This window comes from Aethalodelphis obliquidens, unplaced genomic scaffold (genome assembly GCF_003676395.1).
Source record: "Aethalodelphis obliquidens isolate GAN/ISIS:26980383/991018 unplaced genomic scaffold, ASM367639v1 scaffold8, whole genome shotgun sequence".
In the NCBI taxonomy this organism is placed as follows: domain Eukaryota; kingdom Metazoa; phylum Chordata; class Mammalia; order Artiodactyla; family Delphinidae; genus Aethalodelphis; species Aethalodelphis obliquidens.
The window spans coordinates 6,181,194-6,195,494 of NW_020837952.1; the positions used below are offsets into that span (position 1 = coordinate 6,181,194).

Here is a 14,301-nt window from a genome sequence, read left to right on the forward strand (position 1 = left end):
CCAGCTGGCGAACTGCCCCGTATAACTGCAGCTCCCACGGCCCGGATCCGCGCCTCTGGGTGCAGCTCTCAGTCCCCGTCACGAAACGGGACCGGAGGACTGAGAGCGTGGCTCCACTGGGCTTAGGACCCGAGCGGAGTGCCAAAAAACACTGCACTCATCTGCATGCTGCTTTGCATCTCGTTTGCATACCAAGCTGTTCAGTCGACGTTGACAAGCGCCCCCGCCCCCACTCAGACCCGGCTTGGGTACCCTCTCTGTCGGTCCCCTCCTCTGCACACGCCTCTCCGTTAGTCCCCCTTCCAGACCCCGTCTTTGCTCCGCAAGTTTTTCTACCCATGAACCCCTCGTCGGCGCCCCCAGACCAGTAAGAGCACCTTCCCGGGGTCCCCGATCCCGACCACCAAGTTCTCCAGAAGACAATACTCCAATTCTCTGGGAAGTGGAAGAAACCAAGCCGGAGTAGGGGGGCGCTGGGACACCAGTAGGGGTTTCGAAAGCTTCTGGTTGTTGAGTCAGCGCCTAAGTATTCAGAGACCTTTCCCCAAACCTCTTGTGGCTCCCCCAACACCGTTCCCTGCTATGGAAGGGGGTCTCTGATCCCAGCCTAGAGCCGTAGGCAAACTGGTTCCCCCCACACACAGGGAAAAGAGTTGGAGGGTCCCGCCCCGTGATGTCACCCCCCCACCCTGTCCCCTTCCTCCACCCCCACCCCCACCCCGCCCCCAAGCTGGTTGCTTTTAGCTCACGGGGCTTGGGCTACGACTTGCAAGAGTTTAGGGGGCAACGAACAGAGTGGCCCTACGGGTACCCACGCCCGACAGCCGCCTGAACGCCTAGGACTCCAGGCAGGGATGCAGCTGGGGGTCTAGGGAAGCACATCTACCCCCTCCTCTCCTCAGCCCTGACAGGGTGGTGAGTAGTTAACACCCCCTCCCAAACCTCTCCTTGTTTAGAGTCCCCAGACTTCCAAGCGGATTGGGGAGAGAATCCCCAGGGATTGCCCAAGCCAACTCTCCTGCTTGTTAAGACCTTGATGTCCAAAAGAAGACAGCTGAAGGGAAGTGCCTGCACCCACCCTACCCCACTCCCATAGTGCCCCCACTGCCAGCCCCTCCTCCTTGGTGTTCTCCTTTCAGGAACTGAGATCATATCCCACTGGCAGCCCTGGCACCCCAGGGGAAAGGGGGAGGTAGGAAAAGTCCCACCAGTGTCCTGAGGGGAGGAGCAAAATACTACCAGGATGTGAGATGTTGTCTGTGGGCAAGGTGCCTGCTTAGTCCGTGGGGGATCGTGGGAGTTGGACTGTGGCTGAACGCCCCTTCCCCCAATAACTCCTCCACCTGAAGCCAAGGCTTCAAAACCCTGATAAAGTGTGGCTTTCTGTCTCTACTTGATTTCTTGTCTCAAACTCTTGGTGTCTGATTTTTCCCCCTCTTCCTTCTCTTGGGTTGGAGCAATTGTCGGGAGACCCCCACCATGATTCATTCTCTCCCCTTCCTTCTCCTTCTCCCCCCTCTATTAAGTCCATTCTTCCCAGTCCAGTGTGATAATTTTGAGTCCCAGCTGCAGATGGGGCAAGCTTTCTTTTCGGCTGGAACAAGCTGCTGAGTCTTTAGCCTCCAGTCTCACTAGTACCCCTGGGCCCCTCCCTCCACAGACCGAGGACTTCCTACTGCTCCCACCCCATCCTGAAAAGCCAGGGGACAAAGACTCATTACCTTTATAAGATTTGAAGTCCTACTTAATGTCCTTGTTTCAGAGGGTGATAAAGAGACAGCTGGCTCCCCTTAACCCGGTCCTGTAGGTTTCTTCAGTTACCCCAGCAGGGCTAAGCTCCGTCCTGAAATTGGCCTTTCTTTAAAAGAAATAGAGGTACAGAGTCCTCAAGATTCATGGGCACCTGAGTTCCTGCCCCCTACCCCCTTGCAGGTTTCCCAGCCCCCTCAAGACATTCATGGATGGATGAGAGGAGCTGACACTGACCTTCCTCTCTGTGACCACCTTCTCTTCGGCCATGGAGGAAGCCTTGCTGCCCCTGGCCATGACCTCTGACCCCAGGCCCTTTAATCAACAACTCCCAGAGCCTCCAGACCCAAGATGTGTCTTGGAACCCCAGGACAATCCTGAATTGGCACCCGCCCTGGTGTGTGCTCTTTGCTGCTGCTTTGGAATCATCTACTGCTGCTTCGGTGAGGGCAGGGCCAGGGTTCTGGGGGGCAGCTGCCCAAGACCGTCACCCTCAAGGATGATGCCAACTTTCTCCTTTGCTCCTGAGCCACCTCTCCTCCTCTGTCGGGGGATGCTACCTTCAGTGTGGCTGATCTGCTCTTGCCAGCTCTTTTTCATCCCCCATGCCCACACCCTCCAGCTCTGAGCCTTGCCTCCTACCTCAGGATTCCATTCCCAAATTACCCTCTATGCTTAAGGCTTCTTCACCCTTCCCCAATAATCTGAACCAGACTGTGCCGATTTCTTCCCATCTACCATCCCTGGAAGGACGAAACCTTGTTTCTGTACTTATTCCCCTCAATGCATCCGTCTTACCGTCTTACCTGCTGATTTGCTCTCCCATCCCCTCTCAGTTCCTGAAAAGTCCCTACCCTCCCTAGATGATCCCTTTCTGCCCTTTGCCTTGAGGTCCCTGTGTGTGCTGCTCCTGCCTTCTGCTCCTCTGGTCAGCCATTCCTCTCCCTCCTGATTCATCAGAGCCATCCCTGGAGACCTCTTTCTGCCTCTCAGTGCCTCCTGCCTCCCTTCCCAGGCTACCGCTGCTTCAAGGCAGTGATGTTTCTCTCCGGCCTGCTATCAGGAGCCCTGGTGATCTTCCTGCTGTGCCACAAGGAGCGTGTGCTAGAGACACAGCTGAGCCTGGAGGTGAGCGCGGGCATTGCGCTAGGCATCGGACTCCTCTGCGGCCTAGTCACCATGCTGGTTCGCAGTGTCGGTCTCTTCCTGACTGGTCTCCTGCTAGGCCTAACCCTGGGCGCCGGGGTCCTGCTGGGCACTGAGCCCATCTACCAACCACCTTCAGCCTGGGTGCCGGCCGGGGGGCTGGTGGGGCTGGCACTGCTGGGAGCCCTGCTCACACTTCGGTGGCCACGTCCATTCACAGTTCTGGGCACAGCCCTGCTGGGTGCTGCGGTGCTGGTGGCCTGTGCTGACTACTTCCTGGAGGGGCTGGCACTGGGCAGTCGGCTGGGCCAGCGCTTGCAGGCACTTCCAGCCTTGCCTCCTCTCTGCTGGTATAGCTGGGTCTTGCTGGGGACCTGGCCAGCCCTGGGGGCCCTTGGGGCCCTGGCCCAGTGGAAGCTCATGGATGACGAACGTGGAGGCCACGCCAATGGTGAGTTACTGCCATGGTACAGAAAGCAGCCAACCTGTGCCTTCTCTTGTCCCTGGTTCCCAGACTTGAGGAGGGGAAGGGGGAAAATCCACTTGAGGCAAAAGGCAGAGGTGTCTAAGGTGAATGGGGCAGGGCTTTGAAGACAGAGTTGGAGGAGCCAAAGTTCTGGGTAAGAATGAGAAGAGTCATGTCGGGGGAGGGGGGTGCAGGGAAGAGTTACTGGGGACTGATATGGAAGAAAAGGAAGGTGTCAGGGAAGTCCAGAAGGAAAGGGTAGGAGGATTACAAAGAAAACTTTCTTTAGAATAACTGGAGGGGGAATGAGATTTGAGAGAGACGTAACAGGGACACTGAATGGGTTTCTCTAGAATATGAGTGTATTTGGGGGTGGGTTTCAGAGTCTAAAGAGGCCTCCCTGAGTCTGTATTGCCCCCTCCCAAGCAGTGGTCTTGAGCCACCAGCGAAGGCATCTCCAACTCCTTCGGATCCGTCAGCAAGAGGCTAAGTGGCACCGGACCTCCCCTGGGGTGGGGCTCTGTGAGGGCAGCTACCGGCGCCCGCTCCACCCCAGCGCCCGGAGCCCTGCTGACAGTCTGGCTCCAGTGAGTGGAGGGGTAGGGGGTGCTCAGGGGCATGGGAGAGAGGGCACATGGGGATGCTCAGGGTGGAGGGGGGCTCTGACCCAGGCCCTTTCTTCTGCCCTCTCTGCCCTGTGCCCCTCCAGAGCTATCTCCAGAGCCTTCGAGAGCGCCAGCTGGGACCAGGCACCCAGGCCACAGCTCCCCACACTGTCCTGGACCTGGATTCTGACTGTGGTTCCACTGTACCCCTCACCACACCTTCTGGTTCCACCCGGACCTGAGCCTAAACCTCCACTGATGCCCTCACCCCTAGCAAGGGCCTGGGAACACTAGGTGGGCAGGGCCTGGGCCCACAGGATCCAACACAAACTTCCCCACCTCTTGGGGATGGAATCTGTGCTCCAACCCAGAGCAGCCCTGTAGGGATATGTTTTAGGTATAGATAGAGAAGAATCTTTTAGGGAAGGGAGACGAATGGAAATATGAGTACATACCTCTGTCCAATAATAGAGGTGCCCTGGTCCCTAAAGTAACTGACTCCCTAATTCCCTCCAAACCAAACCAAGGAGGACCGTTACCCAGATAGCCTTCTATATACCCGCCTCAGTTTGCCTCACAATGGTAAAATAAGGGGTTTCGTTTTTGTAGGACCTAAAGAAAATCAGGAAGCCTCCTAAAGCACTTGATAGCTTTTTGATGGGGAGAAGGGCAACAGAGGAGCTCAAGGGTCCCTAATCCCCAGGTCCCTCATTAGGGGGCAGTTGGGTTCCTGCTTAGCCTTTCCCTCTGGACCCCGTAGGCTCAAGCCCCCTTCTCCTACCTCAGTTGGGGGTACTGTCCTCCATGGTGCTTCCCTTTCCCTTCTTCTTAATGTGGGGAAGACCACAGGGCAGTGCCTGGCTCAGCACCCCCCTTCTCCCAAAGCTGGCTTCTTGCTCCAAGGAGAGAGCATTGGCCCACATGCCAGAGTCTTGCCCTTTTGCCCAAAGGAGCCTGGTCTTCAGGGCTGCGTGGAAGACAAGTGCCTTCTCTGCCTCTCATCATAGGTGACACTAATCTCCTTAACCAGAACATTGTCCCAGCCACTAACCCATTCTAACTCTCCACTACCCCTGATTCTCCTGCCCAAAGTCTGTACCCTGATTCCCCAGACAGCATGAAGGAAGATATGTCCCTGCCCTGGGGAAGCAGGGTTATGATGGGAGGGAGGAAGAACACGGGAGCATGTGAATAAAATGGCATTGAACATTGAATCAGGGAGTCCAGCCTCTACTGTTGCTGCTCTTTTCTTTCTTTGCACCCCAGAACAAAGGGTTAGCCATACTGACAAGTCCTCTGTCCCTTAAAGATCTGATGAGGGTACCTTTATCAGACTGGACTACCGTAGGAGCTGCACACGCACAGCCAGAGGAAGAGTTGTTCACTGCTCTCTCATGAAGTTAACCTTTATTAAGCACAAATGCTCCAGGCACTTCACATATAGTATTTCATTTAATGCAACAACCCTGCAGGATTGGTATTAACCTTATTTTGCAGACGGGAAATCCAAGGCTTAACGAGGTTAATTAACTTGCCCAAAGTCATAAGCAAGTAAATGTGATTCTCAAGGATTACAAAGCCATTGCTCATTTTACTGGCTATGCTGTTTTCTTGCACTTTATCTAGGAAAAACAGGACCCAGGCTTTCCCAGTTGTGGCCTCCTGTCAGCTAAAGGCCTAATGGCTGCCTTTCCTCTACCAATGTCCTCCAGAGAGTAGACGGGGAAGAAATGGATGGATTTGGGGGCTGAGTTAGAGAGTCACTGCCCAGGAGGGAAAGAATACAGGGGAGTGGTGGCTGGGGCTGGGACATTTAGAGGCGTGAGGTCCATGGTTCATGCTCGTGCTGCAGCAGACGTTTGATTGAGGTCTTAGATCTCTGGGAGGGTGACGTTGCCACGGAATAAAAGGGTGGTGGAGGCTGTGACTGAGGGGGTAATGTCCAAGATCGTATCTCTGGCTGAGTGGTCAGTGTTCAAAGTGATGTGATATCTATGGCCAAGGAAGTGGTATCCAAGGTTGTTCCTGTGGCTGAGGAAGTGGTATCCCCATCTGATGGGGTGGTGTCTGGGGTCTGGGGACGACAGTGCATCCAGTTGTGGGCGATATCTCTGGGATAGCCTTTCTCTACTCGAAGCTGTCGATTGAGGCTCCAGTACTGTTTTCCCTTAAAGAAGTAGACGCGGCCATCCCGCCAACTCATGGCACCTGCGGGCTGGTCTGGCACTCCTGTAAACAACCCCTTGGTTGGTTTGGGGTAGCGGCTGAAATCAGTTTGGGCCAGCTCGTCCCACTGCCAGTAACCGGAACCCTAGGTGTGGGGCAGACAGGGAGAAAAGGAGGATGAGAAGAGAGCTTAGGGACCCCCCAGAGGTCTACCCTCCGCCCACAGCAGCTGCAGAAGAACTCCCTTCAAGAGCAAGTCTGCTTCTCCGTGTGAGGTAGCCCGCCCCTCCTAAGAAGGGATTTGCCCTTGCTTTGAACTTTATACCTTAAAGAGGAACACCTTTTTGTTGAGAGGCCAATAGAGAGCAGCATCCAGGTTGGGTTCTACCCTATTCAGCTTCTTAGGGAAGCCAGGAGACATCTTGAAATTAACGTAGCGCCACACCTTGTCTCCTGAGAGCATGTAAGGAAAGAACAAGACACCTCTGTCGCCAGGTGATAGCTTTCAGTTCCTCCATTCCACCGTCTCAGAAACTTCTCATCCCTCCCTCCTTTTATGGATTCTCTGATTATAGGCCCTCCTCAGGTAACACACTGTAAACTAGTCCCCTCACCCTTAAAGAAGTGAATCCATTGCGTCCGAGGAGAGTAGACAGCAGCATCCAGGTTTCCTGGGAGCCCCTCCCAAAGGGCAGACACTTGGAACAAGGGACCCATCCCTGAATCTGTCACGGTCCACACGTAGTTTCCCTTGAAAGCGTAGGTCTTCCCTCGGGGCCCTGAGAGCATAAGCGTGTCAACAAGTCAAAAAGACAGGGGTCGGGCTTCCCTGGTGGCGCAGTGGTTGAGAGTCCACCTGCCGATGCAGGGTACGCGGGTTCGTGCCCCGGTCCGGGAGGATCCCACATGCCGCGGAGCGGCTGGGCCCGTGAGCCATGGCCTCTGAGCCTGCGCATCCGGAGCCTGTGCTCCGCAGCGGGAGAGGCCACAGCAGTGAGAGGCCCGCGTAAAGCAAAAAAAAAAAAAAAAAAGGCAGAGGTCAAATAAAGACTTGTGGGTATCTCAGGCAGACTAATCATTTGCTGTCCTCTCACAGGCTGATTTCTCAAAAATTCATTCAACTTTAATTCAGAGAGAAGATTAAGGGCAGAGAAGGAGGACCCAGTGTTCAGCCTCTCCTTTATTGTTCACAGCAAATCAGCCCTGGCCCAACAAAACAAAACAAAAGCCCTGCAGGTAGCTGTTCCCCCTTGGGGACCTCCCCTCCTACCCCAGGTGGCTTCCAAGTTGTACTTCCATGTGGGTATAACACCCTCTCTAATAGACATTCCAGTTAAGACTGTTTTCTCCATCCTGCTGTATTTCCAGATATTTTTTAGTGGCCCTCATAGGGTGGCAGCAGAGGTAAATTCCAGCCTGGCCCACCTTTAATTTGGTTCTGAATCCTCCCTCCCCATACCACATGCCTCCTTCCATGGCCACAAACCCCTGTCTGGTGGTAAACTGCCATTGCTCACGCCGAGGTCCAATGTCACTCCCATCTCAAGGTCAGCAGGCCACCCCACTGCCTGCCTACAGCCTAGAGGAGAAGGGTCTTACCCAGCATCATGGCGTCCAGTTCACCACTGCAGGGGTCTGGCATGGGACTGGGTTCTGTGGGCACTTGGGGTACAGTGGGGAGCTCCGTCTCTTCTTCCTCATCCTCTGTCTCTGGGCTTTTCTTGCCTGCAAGGTAACATAATCCTGCTCAGGGAGAGAAGGCACTGGCCTCCCCACTCTTCTACTGTAAGTTCAGCTCAGAGGTCCCATAGAGAGGAAAAGGGAAACCTAGAGAGCTTTCCTTGGTGGGAGGAAAGATCATATTGATATCAGCAGGAGACATGTTTTTAGTTTTGAGAGGCACTAGAAAGGGAGAAGGGGGTTTGCTGGAATGTTCATTCTTCATCCCCTAGAACAGGTATGAGGGGAGAGAGCTCTGGCAGAAAGATTAGATCTAGAAGTGTCAGAAAAACAGCTCTTGGGAGTTCCCTAGTGGCCTAGTGGTTAGGATTCCGGGCTTCCACTGCAGCGGTCTCGTGGCCTGGGTTCAATCCCTGGTTGGGGAACTGAGATCCCACAAGCCATGCGGCAAGGCCAAAAAAAAAAGGAAAGAAAAACAGCTCCTGAAATGAAGAAGGCCAAGTAACTGGGCAGGAGGAAGAGAAAGAAGCCAAGCCATTTCCCTCCATGAAGATTAGACCTGTCTCTTCATGCCTGAAGAGATACTGGTCAGACTGACCTTCACGATCACTAGGGGAAAGGACTGACCATAGAGAGCCTGGATCCCAGCCACATCATCCGGGTGCAGCTTGAAGTGGGGCCGGTAGCCAGCATAGACAGGGGCCATGAGGGCCTGGGTGTATCGGGAGTGCCCAAGCCCCAGGGCGTGGCCCAGTTCGTGGGCTGCAATGATGCGCAGGTTCACCCCCCGGTAGGTCTCCTCAGTCCAGAGCTCATCTTCATCAAAGTGCACACTGCCCAGCTCTGGGATGTCGGCATGGGCCAGGACCCGCCCTGGACAAAGGCAAAGGTAGACAGGAAGGAGGTCAGAGTCTCCTAGGGTGGAGCATCCCCTGCCTGTTATAAACTCCAATTACTCCATTCCCTTAAAATTCCCCCATGTATATTCACTGTCTCTTGGATACCTCTCACTCCGTTCAGATTCTGCTGTCATCACTCCGTTCTCTCAGGGATGCCCATCACTCTGTCCCTTTACCTCCCAGCCACTCTGTCATCTCTGGCCCTGTCCTCTTTGAGGTATGCCTTGAGCAGAGGAACTTAAACCAACAAAGAAGGCATAAGCTTCAAAGAAGAGGCTTGGTAAGGCCCCAGGGAGGTGACATGCTGCTCCCCAAGGGAATATTAGAAGGTGGTTAGAGAGTGTAGGGTACAGTTGAGCATGGGGGTGGCCTGACATTAAGGTTCCAGAGTCACTGACTCAAGGGGACAGAGGTCTGTGAAGTGAGAGTTGAGAGCTGGTGCCTACCAGGCCCATCAAAGGTACTGGAGCAGTATGGGCTTTGGCGGCCATGGAAGGAGAGGCGGATGTCAGCCCAGCCAGCCTTCACCTCCCGGAAGGTCAAGGGAGCCACATTGCTCCAGTACTGGAAGGCTTGAAGCAGGGCTGCCCGGGCTGTGTTGGATGGGAGGGTGGAGGGCAGGTTCAAGATGCGGAAGGTCAGGTGCTTCTTTCTCCAGCGGCCTGGTTAATTGGACCAGAAAATAGATTAGAAGCACAGATACTTTTGCCAGCTCCGAAGAGTTCCCCTGAGTCTGGGCACTCCCTTAGCAAAGCTGTGAAACAACCCCTCCAGGCAAGTGATGATCAGTTAATAACCAGGTGACCATCCATTCAACACTGAGCTCATCCAGGCTGTCTCAGTGCCACCTGTGCTCCACAGCCATGCCAACCCCTCCTCTCCCTCCCTTTCCCAGGCTCAGCCCTCACCCAGCAGCAGGTATTTAAAGGTCTTCTGGTTGAAGGGGTCCTCCAGACCACAACGGGGCTGCCTCATACGGGCCCTCGTGGCGTCATCTAGCTGACCTGAGACTGGCAGCTCAGATGCTTCCTGAAAAGCTCTAGAAAGAGGGAGAGGGATGGATCCAGCAGGGAAGGGGCATCTGGAATGACTGAGAACTGGGGATAGCTCTTTGGCCCCCCGCTGCCCAAGGTGGTGGCTGAGAATGGCCCAAAAGCTCTGAAGCTGATGGGATCACTCCAGGATCCAGTCCTCATAATTGGGACTTCCTGTTCTGCATAAAGGCAATACTCCAGCTTCACCTCCTGTGTTCATGCTCTTATTTGGGTAAAGTGCCATCTGGCGTTGCCTTCTTCCTCTACTGCAATTTCTAACCTCCTTCTGATCTAGGTAAGTGTCCTGCCTCCTGCTCTGGAGACTCTCCCACCACTGCTGCCACCTGAGGGCCTGTCCTCCCTTTGCTTTCTCCCCTCCTGGCTGGACCCGTCCCTCCCAGCCCAGCCTGCTCTGGGGCAATTTCATCCATCAGGCGCCACAGGTACTGTGACTTTTCAAGGGCCTGGGAACATATCTGAGAGCAGAAAGAAAAATGACCCATTAGATCCAAAATATGAAAACTTCAAAATAGAAATAAATAAATCCCATATTAAATGTCTACGAAAGGCAACATCATGTCAACAACTCAGCTCCAACTCAACTCACAGTTTTACATATAAATTATACTTCATGTGGAATGTGACCAAATAATAGTATTTTGGATATAACATGGCATGGAGCCTCCAAAGAAGTGCTTAGGGCCTAGGAAGATCCAATGACTGTGCCCTCATCTTTGAATCCCCATCTCACCCCAGGCCCCACCACCCATTCTCTAGATCCCCAGCGTGGACCTGGGTTAAGCAGAGGTGGGCCTGGGGACTGAAAGGGTTTAGAAGAGAGAAAGGAGACCTTGTGACCTTGACCCTGAAGGCATGCACCTTATGACCTCTCACCTCAGAGCTTCTGTGATATCTTCTGGCCTGAAGTCATCAGGTCCTTCTAGAGGCTTCTGTAGGTACCCGTATTGCAACAAGTAATCCTATGATGAGGGTAGGGGTCAGCAGAATAAAAGGAGGTCAGTCTCTGGGTGAAGCTCTAAGTGACCTAACAGCCCATAAGGACAGGAGGGGACAGATGTGGAAGGACTAAAGGAGAGGCACGTTAGGGGAGGAAAAAGGGGAAGGAGTGGAGATGGGTAGGGGTGGATCATGGAATAGAGGAAGGAAGGGAAAGGAAGGCAGTTGTAGGTCAGAAGGGAGGCTTGGATGGGACCATGGAGCAGTTCCTCCATCCCTCCCCCAGCCTGGGTCTGACCTTCCCAGGGCACTCACCACTGCTGCCTCCCTCTCTCCAGGCCCCAGGGCCCAGCACGAGACTGTCATGGGGAGTAGGAAGCCCAGCCACAGCCGCTGCCAGTTCATGGTCCCACCAGGCAAGAGCTCCAGAGGCTGTTTGTGCCCTCTGCCCTGAGATTTCTGGGAGCCTGGGGGAGCAGGGCTAGGTGGGGGTCTCTTCCCTTCAGTTCTTTTCACTCTCTAGTCTCTGGTCCTCTTCATAAAACTTCAGAGGAGGGCAATTGGGGGGAGCATCAGTAGGAGGTGACTCAGCCCAGAGATGTGTTGCAATTCACCATTAACCTCTGCCCTGCCAGAGAGCGGAAGTCAAGAAGAGCCTCCAACCCTATCCCCCAGGGTCCTCTGCTGGAGACCGAAAGACTTTCCATATTGTCCTGTGGGTGGGTATCCTGGCAGGATCAGAGGCAGAATATCTGCAAAGACTAGGGATAGGGACCATGGCCATCCTCTGAAGCTGGACATTCCTGTGCCCCAGTGACCCTTGGGTAGCAAACCCCTCGTCTGCAACCTTCATGTCTCCCTGTCTGCTCTAGGATAGGAAAAATAATAATAAAACTAAGAGGTAGGAAGCAAGTTGCTTAGGTGCTTGGGTTTCAGGTGAAGGAATGAAGGATGAGATCTCAGTTTCTTTGCATCCAAAACCAAGTTGGGAATTCAGATGCTCTTGAAACCTGCTTGTGTCTGCTTTAATAAAAAGTCATCATTTCGGGCTTCCCTGGTGGCGCAGTGGTTGAGAGTCCACCTGCTGATGCAGGGGACACAGGTTCGTGCCCCGGTCCGGGAAGATCCCACGTGCCGCAGAGCGGCTGGGCCCGTGAGCCATGGCCACTGAGCCTGTGCGTCCGGAGTCTGTGCTCCGCAACAGGAGAGGCCACAGCAGTGAGAGGCCTGCGTACCGCAAAAAAAAAAAAAAAAAAAGTCATCATTTCAAGCATTTAATGTACCTGGAATGTGTGGGTTGCGGGGAGGGATAACAAGGATACAAGGAAATAAAGGGCCAGAGCCTGCCTGCAGGGACATTACAGGTAGGGTGAGACCAACACAAGCACCTGAAATGAGGGGAACCAGAGTGCCAGGCAGGGGGTGCCCCAGCCTGAGGGCCATGGGGCTGTGGGAAGGCTCACAGAGGAGGCAGGCTTTGAGCTGGGCTGTGAAGGCTGGCTATGAGTTGGATGGAGTAAAAGAGTCCTGAGGAACAGGGACAGTGCAGGTCTTGAGCAAAAGTGCAGAGGGGAAAAAAGCCAGCTGTACCCAGTGAGAGGTTCTGAGGCTGTGCTTCGTTCCTACCCCAGGCTAGGTCAGTGCTTCGGGTGCTGCTTAATATGTCTGTCAAATGAATGACCAGGCTGGGAGAGTGGCTGGGAGCCAGAGTTTAGAGACGGTCTTGAATACTATGTAAGAAAGAAAAGAAAACCTTACAGTTAAAGAACTACTTTGTGTTAGGTGATTCATATATTATCTCATTTAATTCTCACTATCCTCCTATGAGGGAGGAATTATTCTTTTTTTTTAATTAATTAATTAATTTATTTATGGCTGTGTTGGGTCTTCGTTGCTGCACATGGGCTTTCTCTAGTTGTGGTGAGTGGGGGCTGCTCTTTGTTGCAGTGCATGGGCTTCTCATTGTGGTGGCTTCTCTTGTTGTGGAGCATGGGCTCTAGGAGCACGGGCTTCAGTAGTTGTGGCACATGGGCTCAGTAGTTGTGGCTCGGGGGCTCTAGAGCGCAGGCTCAGTAGTTGTGGCGCACGGGCTTAGTTGCTCCGCGGCACGTGGGATCTTCCCGGACCAGGGCTTGAACCCGTGCCCCCTGCATTGGCAGGCAGAGTCTTAACCACTGCACCACCAGGGCAGTCCCTCTGGCCATTTTTTAAAGAGAGGAAATGGAGATTCAGAGAGGGAAACTTGACTAAGGACATGGAACTCCTAACTGGCCTGGCATATATTCAAATCCCTCTGCCAACTCCTAACCCGCACTCTTTCCATGCACCAAGCTGACTCTTAGTGCATCACACAACACTTACATACCATTCAAATGCACAGGGAAGTAGGGATAGGAATGGGGGAAGGGGTTACTGAACTCATGTTTTCAGTGGGACCCCAGTTCTGAGCCCTTCCCCACATCCCAGACTGCAAGGCTGGCAGGCCACAGGGGAACCCTTCACACCCCAGGATGGAGGCGGGGGATCCTCCTGACTCATATCGTTGCCCTCAATGATGCTGGTCCTCTTGACCCACTCAGCACGCAACTGAGTAATAAAGTGACTAAGTCCCAAATGGCCAGTGACAGGCAAGCAAGGACATAGCCTCTGACTGATGAGTAACAGAGGCCGTGACTGAGGCCATGATCAAGGCTGCTGCCCCCAGGAAACGAGGAAGCTTGGGAACCAGCTCCATTCAGCCCCCTGCAGGGCTTTTCTCAGCCCTGCCCTTCTCTTCCTCTTTCCACCCCTCCATCCCTCAATCCCTCTTCTTTTGAGAAGAGGACATGGGCCAATTGAAAATTATATATTTTTTTCTGATTAAAGTCTTCTCTATTTTTTTTCTTTTTTAAAAATTTTTATTTTATTTACTTTTGGCTGTGTTGGGTCCTCGTGGCTGCACGTGGGCTTTCTCTAGTTGTGGCGAGCAGGGGCTACTCTTTGTTGCGATGCACGGGCTTCTCATTGTGGTGGCTTCTCTTGTTGTGGAGCACGGGCTCTAGGTGCGCGGGCTCAGTAGTTGTGGCTTGCAGGCTCTAGAGCACAGGCTCAGTTGTTGTGGCGCACGGGCTTAGTTGCTCCGTGGCATGTGGGATCTTCCTGGACCAGGGATTGAACCTGTGTCCCCTGCATTGGCAGGCAGATTCTTATCCACTGCACCACCAGGGAAGCCTTCTATTTCTTTTTTTTCTGAATAAGATATCCATTGCTCATTATAGTAAATTTGGAAAATACCAAAATAAGCAAGGAAGAGAATGAAAACCACCAGTAAATTCTACCCAGAAGAAAACCACTAGTAATATTTTGATGCATTTACTTGGAACTGTCAGTGGCTCAGAGTTCAGCTCCAGCTCTGCCAGCCCAGCCTCAGCCCCTGGATGGAGACTGTGGGTGGGATGAGACAGAAAGTGAAAGGAAGTAGTGAGCATAGTGGGGGAGGGACAGGAGCTGAGAAGGGTGTGGGGAAAGGGAAAGGAGTAAAGTAAGATGAATGTGATAGCAGATTACTCCCTCCCCTTGGGCACCTCATATAGCAACAACAACAACAAAAAAAAGCGGGG

At 53.5% G+C, this 14,301-nt stretch overlaps 2 protein-coding genes across 6 annotated transcripts; one reads left to right on the plus strand and one right to left on the minus strand.

Annotated features, from left to right (window-relative positions):
* Positions 1-720: 720 nt before the first annotated feature.
* On the plus strand, positions 721-5,180 carry LOC113620574 (transmembrane protein 198-like). Of its 5 annotated transcripts, none has more exons than XM_027106578.1 (5): positions 721-915; positions 1,933-2,192; positions 2,765-3,346; positions 3,788-3,948; positions 4,071-5,067. In XM_027106578.1, exons 2-5 carry the CDS (start codon positions 2,018-2,020, stop codon positions 4,206-4,208), a joined length of 1,056 nt encoding a protein of 351 aa, XP_026962379.1. In that variant the 5' UTR covers positions 721-915; positions 1,933-2,017; the 3' UTR covers positions 4,209-5,067. The 5 variants fall into 5 exon arrangements, with proteins under 5 accessions (XP_026962379.1, XP_026962383.1, XP_026962384.1 ...); XM_027106582.1 differs by having other exon boundaries at positions 2,085-2,192; XM_027106579.1 differs by having other exon boundaries at positions 722-915; positions 3,791-3,948; positions 4,071-5,180.
* A 219-nt stretch (positions 5,181-5,399) lies between these two features.
* MMP19 (matrix metallopeptidase 19) lies at positions 5,400-11,254 on the minus strand. Its single transcript, XM_027106577.1, has 9 exons — positions 11,018-11,254; positions 10,640-10,725; positions 9,620-9,750; positions 9,158-9,373; positions 8,440-8,685; positions 7,732-7,857; positions 6,747-6,911; positions 6,458-6,585; positions 5,400-6,277 (listed from the first exon to the last, which is right to left on the minus strand). The coding sequence occupies exons 1-9, from the start codon at positions 11,105-11,107 to the stop codon at positions 5,942-5,944; spliced, it is 1,524 nt and encodes a 507-aa protein (XP_026962378.1). The 5' UTR covers positions 11,108-11,254; the 3' UTR covers positions 5,400-5,941.
* Positions 11,255-14,301: the final 3,047 nt, after the last annotated feature.